This window comes from Rhinolophus hipposideros, assembly GCF_964194185.1.
Source record: "Rhinolophus hipposideros genome assembly, chromosome: 3".
NCBI lineage: Eukaryota > Metazoa > Chordata > Mammalia > Chiroptera > Rhinolophidae > Rhinolophus > Rhinolophus hipposideros.
The window spans coordinates 100,029,803-100,035,802 of NC_138049.1; the positions used below are offsets into that span (position 1 = coordinate 100,029,803).

At 58.4% G+C, this 6,000-nt stretch overlaps 1 protein-coding gene across 3 annotated transcripts in view; it reads right to left on the reverse strand.

The window, feature by feature from the left end:
* The window catches only part of GLP1R (glucagon like peptide 1 receptor), a 37,831-nt gene extending 33,163 nt beyond the window's left edge, over positions 1–4,668 (reverse strand). For 2 of the 3 annotated variants that reach the window (XR_013992440.1, XM_081036330.1), the window contains exon 1: positions 4,506–4,668. Coding sequence is in view for 2 of the 3 variants with exons in the window: in XM_081036330.1 (XP_080892456.1) it covers positions 4,506–4,583 (78 nt within the window). In the remaining variant the exon portion in view is untranslated. The remainder of the gene's footprint in view (positions 1–4,505) is intronic. The other variant, XM_081036331.1, reaches the window with a different exon arrangement.
* Between the last annotated feature and the right edge of the window lie 1,332 nt (positions 4,669–6,000).

Here is a 6,000-nt window from a genome sequence, read left to right on the forward strand (position 1 = left end):
TTTGTGACTTTGTGCAAGAGTTTTAACGTCTAGCCTCAGTTTATACATGTGCAAAGTGGGAATAATTAAGTGAGCTAATGCTTAGAACAGCCCCTGGCACATGGAAAACGCATAGTCAAGGATTAACCAACTCCCAAAAGGAGGAGATAAACACATCATCTGCTTAATTTGTGACATCTTCTAGCAGCGACCAAAGGTGGTAGCAAAGCCAAGTGGGACGCTCGGGACTCTACGCTGATGGACAGGGAACAGCGAGGAGAGGCAAGGCCCTGTTCCACCAGCCCCTCCCCCATGTCATTCTCCTGTGATATGACTCCCTGCTCCAAGCCTGGTGAAGTGATGTTGGAGCTGTGGGTGGTGGGGAGGACACAGCGAGGGGTGATCCTGTCCCTCACAGGGCAGCAGAACTGGCCCAGAGAACAGGGCGGCAGTGGGGGCCTGCAGGGCCAGGGGGAGGGCATGTTGGCAGGTTTTAGAATCGGGACTTACCAGGCTTCATGGGATCTCTCTGAAGCGGGTGAAGGCAAATGGCAACAATGCCCAGGGTGGAGGTTACAAGAAGGAGAGGGCGTCTCTCAAATTCAGGAGTTTGGAGAGGAAGCAGGAGGTGAGAAAGAGGATACCAGGGGGGAGTGGTGTGCAAGCACTGAACAGAGGGGCACAGACTATCCAGACCTCTGGCCTCCTGGTGTAAACCCCAGCTCTGTTTGTTAATATGACACTGATGAGACACCCTTTAATCTTCTGGGGCCTCAGTTCCTTCACCTGTAAAATGGGCACATCATTTTTCTCAAAGAGTTACTGCACAGATCCATCAAGCTAAAGTAGGTGAAAATCTCTATGAATTGACAAGCCCTGTACAAGTGGGCGGTGTGAGGAGGAAGAAGAGCAGAAAGAGAAGAAGATGAGTCGTCGCTTCAGGTGATGGGCTTTCCCATACCCTGGGAAGGCATTCTCTCTCCAAAGACTGGCTGATAACCTGAACAATGACTCCTACAGTTTCAGTTCGCAATGTGACTGCATCAGATTCTTTCCTTTTCTGGGAACTTTTTTGATTGACGGGGAGGAGGAACGAGACCTTGCCTCTCTGGGCCACTGAGGTGGGAATAATGGGAGAGGGTCCCCCAAAAGGAGAAAGACGTCTCCGAAAACAACCATCTTCCTGACGGCTCTTCCCGGGACTCCGAGCCTCCTCCAGAGCCCAAACCATCACCACGGGCCCCTGCATCCTGGAGGGGTGGGGCTCTTAGACCTACCCCCCCTTTTTTTAAAGAGCTCCCTATAGGTGAGTGGAGGGACAGGGAAAGGAAAACTGCACACACATTCTCACACGCACAACAACCCTCACACGGATATACTGTCACACACATTATCACCCACGCTGCTAAGCACATGCTTACATACTGACACATGACCCAGACTCTCTCTCACACATGCAAACCCACACAGATGTCAGGTGCACACTCACATGCAGAGACTTTGCCCCTAAATACACACACACACACACACACACACACACGCCTTGACTGACATATACTTAACTTAGCCTGTCACATACATGTATACAGAGAAACCGCCACTCATTCCGTCACAAGTACTTCTCTCACACACACACGGACACATACTGAGATACCCAGTCACACACTGTCTCTCTCACACACACACAAAGACCTTCCCATAGGTACAGCGTCACACATAGGCTCATAAACACACATACACTGTCACAGACAATTATATGCTGAGATATTTCACACACAGTGACACACACAGTGACACACACAGGCAGACTGCCACACATAGGATTATATACAACTACACAGAGGAACAGACTCATACAGCCCACACCCCTCACCCCTTGGTCTCTCTCTTTCTGTCTCTCTCTACCTGTCACTATATCTCTCTAACACACACACACACACACACACACACACACACACACACACACACACGGGAATCTGCCTAGAGGCAGGCCACAGATAACGCACAGGAGAGCAGGATGTGACTTCCGACTTGCTCCTGCCCCTGCACCCACCGGCGGTCCCTGTCCTCACTGACCACTGTGCATTCTGGACTCCCTCCACCCTTCACTGGAGTGCAGAGGCCAGGCCCCACAGCCCTACTCTGCTGTCCTGGAGAAGGCTTTCAGACTCCCGAGGACAAACAAGTCAGTTCCCCCAAGCGACTGAAGCTGCTGTCTCAGGGCGCCAATGTCTCAGTCCTCTCCATAACCCTGTACGGTCGAGCTGGTGACACCTATTTCTGGATGACAAAACTGCGGTTCGGACGGTCAAGTGTCCAGCTAACAACAGCCCCGATAGTTGAATTCAGGTTGGTCTCGTTCTAATTTGGGATGTTAAAGGCCTGCCTGTCTCCTCAGTAGAACAGCTCCCTCAAAGGGGTCTTGGAGAAGGAATAGGGGTAGAGGGTGGGTGGTCCTTTTCAGCAGCAGGAAAGTGGCCCAGGTCTGCTTCTTTGGAGCTCAATCAGCCATCGCCCTGCCTGCAGGAAGCTGCTTCCAGCCTGGTCAGACCTGACAGAGGAGAGCTCACTCTGTGATCTTCCTTCAGTCCCGCTGGGGTAGGCTGGAATTAGGCACCAGCCCAGCCCCGCACCCCTTGTTCCTTTCTAAACCACTGGGTCACTTTACACAGAAAACCCTTCTTTTCTGAGCTTTTGTCCCTCCATCAGTGACATGCAAGGAGGAGGAGAGTCTTACAAATCTCACGAACAGAAAATAGAATGTGAAATTTACCATGTTTAGAGTCTGATCCACGGGCCTGAGGTTGTGTCATGATTATTGCAGTCTAACCTCAAAGTCCTTGTCGCTCAGATCTCCACGGTGGCCAGGGGTGCGCAGGGTCCCCAAGGAGAGCATGCCCCAAAGCTCCCCCTCTCTGCTCAGAGGCCAGCTCATCCTGCCCTTCTCTGCTCCGCCCCCACCCCACCTGTTATGACCTCAGGATATCTGGCTTTTGCCCTTGGCCCAGGGCTGAGAAATCAGGGCATTGGAAGACATGGCAGGTTCAAGGAGACTGACTCCTCTGGGTAAAAGAGGAGAAGACAGGCAGCCCCCAGAACCACTCCTCTTCCCTTAATCCAAACCAGTTTTCAATCTTGACCTGGAACAGGATGGGACCCCCAGCCCAGCCCAGCCTAGAGGGGTACAAGTGAGAGGGACGCAGGTAATGGGTCTGCAGTCCTGGCTTCCAAAATATCCCAAGTGCACTGTGAAGCCAAAGCCTGGCTGAGGGGTTGGGGGAAGGTGCTATGGGAGGGAGGGTGTCTCCTGTCGCTGTCCTGGGGTACAGGGAGAGGGAAGAAATCTGGAAAAGAATTTGGGGACCAAAAATGGCCTGGCCCCTTAGCTGGGAGTTACATCCGTGCACATTTGGATTCTTAAGGGGCAGAGTTAGCCTCCGCCAAGGCAATGGCCCCTCACCCTGCCTCCCACCTGTGCTGGGACACATTTCAAAGCCTGTACAGGTCCACTCCCCAAAGCTCTGGCTGTTTCAGGTCTGAGGGTAGGGATGGGAGGCAATGGGAAGAGCCAGTTCCCTGACACAGGACAGGCCACCCAAGCCTGTGCCTCCTCTCTGCTCCAGCATCTCACAGCAGCTTTGTACAACTTCCCTGTCCAAAAGCAGGCTGGCCATGGCCCCGAGCCCCGGGGCCCGGAGGAGGGAGGACAGTGAAGGCCAAGGAGAAGGGCTCTGGGGTCCACCCTGTGGCCTGCTCTCCAGTGCCATGGAGAAGGCCACGGTGTCTGTGTCTCAGTCCGTGCTCCGCTGTGTGTTGTCCATCAGGGGGGCTCAGGAGGGCTCCGGCCAGTGTGTGCGGGGGCCTGGCTGCTTCCAGAGGCGCAGGAGCCTCCAGCGGCGGCGTGTTTGCCGCAGGGGCTGGGGGTGGGGTGGGGTGGCACTCGAGTTCCATCTGGGAGGTCACAAGGAAGGACAGCAAGCTGCCACCGCAGGGTCCCTGGGGCTATGAGTTAAAGGCTGTGCCGGGGGGCTGCTGAGGGGGTCACGGAGCCGGGTGTCCACTCCCTGGCCCTCTCTGTCCCCCAGGGCCGTCTCAGGGTCTCTGACCGGCGAGCGGGCGGGCTGCGGGGAGGCGCTGCGGGGCAGGGTCCGGGCGCCGCGGGAGAGTTGAGGTCAGGAAGGGGGCGAGCGGGGGCCGGGCCGGGGCGGCGGGCCCGGGTTTCCCGGGAGAAGGACTTGGGAAAGTGTGTGGGGCGCGCGGCACACAAGTCCGCGCCCGGCGGCGGGGCGCCGGCGGCCCGGCAGGGGGCCCCGGGGACGCGAGGAGGGCGCCGCGCGCGGGACGGGGAGCCGCCCGCCGGCCCGGCCTCGGTCACCAGCCGGACGCCAGCGCCCCCTCCCCACGCCCCGCGCAGCTTCGGGTCCGTCTGCCGCGGTCGCGGAGTTTCGCGCAAGTCCCGCCGCCCCAGCCAGGACCCGCGCCCGCGGCGCCCCCGCCCCCGCCCCCGCCCGGCCCCGCGGCCTCACCTGGGGGCGGGGGCCGGCCCTGCCCACCGCCCCGAGCAGCAGCAGCGCCAGGCGGAGCGGCCCGGGGGCGCCGGCCATGGCGGGGCGCTCAGGACTGGGCCATCGCTGCCACCTGCGGAACCGCGCGCGACGACTGAGCCCGGGCGGGCGGCCGGCGGCGGGCGCGGGGGAGGAGCCGGCGCGGGGCCGCCCCGCCCGCGGGAGGGGCCAGGCGGGGTCCCCGGCCGTCAGCCCCGGCCCGCGACAGCCCCCGGCCCGCCCCCGCCCGCACTTCCCCCGGGTGCCTCCAGCCGAGGGAAGCCAGGCCCCGCACCTGCTCGGGGGTCGCCCAAGCAAACTTAGGCCGGAGGAGCCGTGGGACTGCTCCAAGGTCACACCGTCCCTCAGACCCTGCCCAGAGAGTGTCACCCTAAGAACTGCGAGTGACTAGAAAGACTGGCCGGGTTACTTAACCGTTTCCCAAGACCTCTCCGTATTCCCGAGCTCTGTCCCGCAGGCAGCCCTGGGACAACCAAGGTTGGGGAAGGAGAGGGGAGACAACAAATGGATGGATGGAGCCCTGATGGTGGGGAGTGGTTCTCCCACTTCTGCAGCCCCCACGGCCCCTGCGCTGAATCACGGGGCCCCGAGAATCCTGTGTGGGTGCGATAACATGTGCCCATGACTCTTCCCTGTGACTCCGTGTCTTTGCCTCCTCGTATTTTACCTGCGTTTGTGTCCACCCCCACCCCCAAACGCCGCAGGCTGTGGGAGAGCGTGCTAAGAAGATAAGGAGGCACTGACTTGGTTACCTAGTGGTGGCTGTGAGGATTGGGGGTGGGAAAGAGGGATTGCCTTCCACACCCCGCAAAGAACTTTGATGTCACTGTGGGGAACGGGGGCGGCAGCAGCCCTCAGCCCCGGACCTGCCATGGGGCATGTCTGGAGCGTTCCAAAGGGAGAGGGAATCTGTTGGAGTAACTGTTCCTCAGGGAAAGAACAGAACTTTTCAAAGCCCAGAGGAGGCTGCCTCTGTCAGGGGAAGGGGGCAGGGGAAGGGGAAGAGGTGGGAGACAGCTAGTGGCAAGAGCCAGGGACTCCGGCTCAGCAAGAGGCGTCTTCCTCCCCAGCTAGCTCTGTCTCCACTACCCTGGAGTCATTTATTCCCTCCTCTTCCCAGAAGTCAGTTTGACAGTCACCTCTGTGTGTCATTTAGGATTAGTTTGTTCATCTGCACTTTACAGAAAATCCCAAACAACAATGGCATAACCAAGGGCTGTGTCATGTAAAGCTAGGCCAGAGGTAGCTCAGTGTTGGAGCAGTGGCTGCCTGCTCCTCAGGGTCCCAGGCTCTTCTAGCTTCCACCATTCTCATGGTGCAAGGCTTCCTTCCACGTGATGATCCATGGTGGCTGCTCCAGCTCTGACCATGATATCCAAATTCCAGCCAGCAAGGAGGAAAGGGGAGAAGATGGGTATACCTCCACCCTTAAGCACATCCTGGAAAAAGCAGTTCT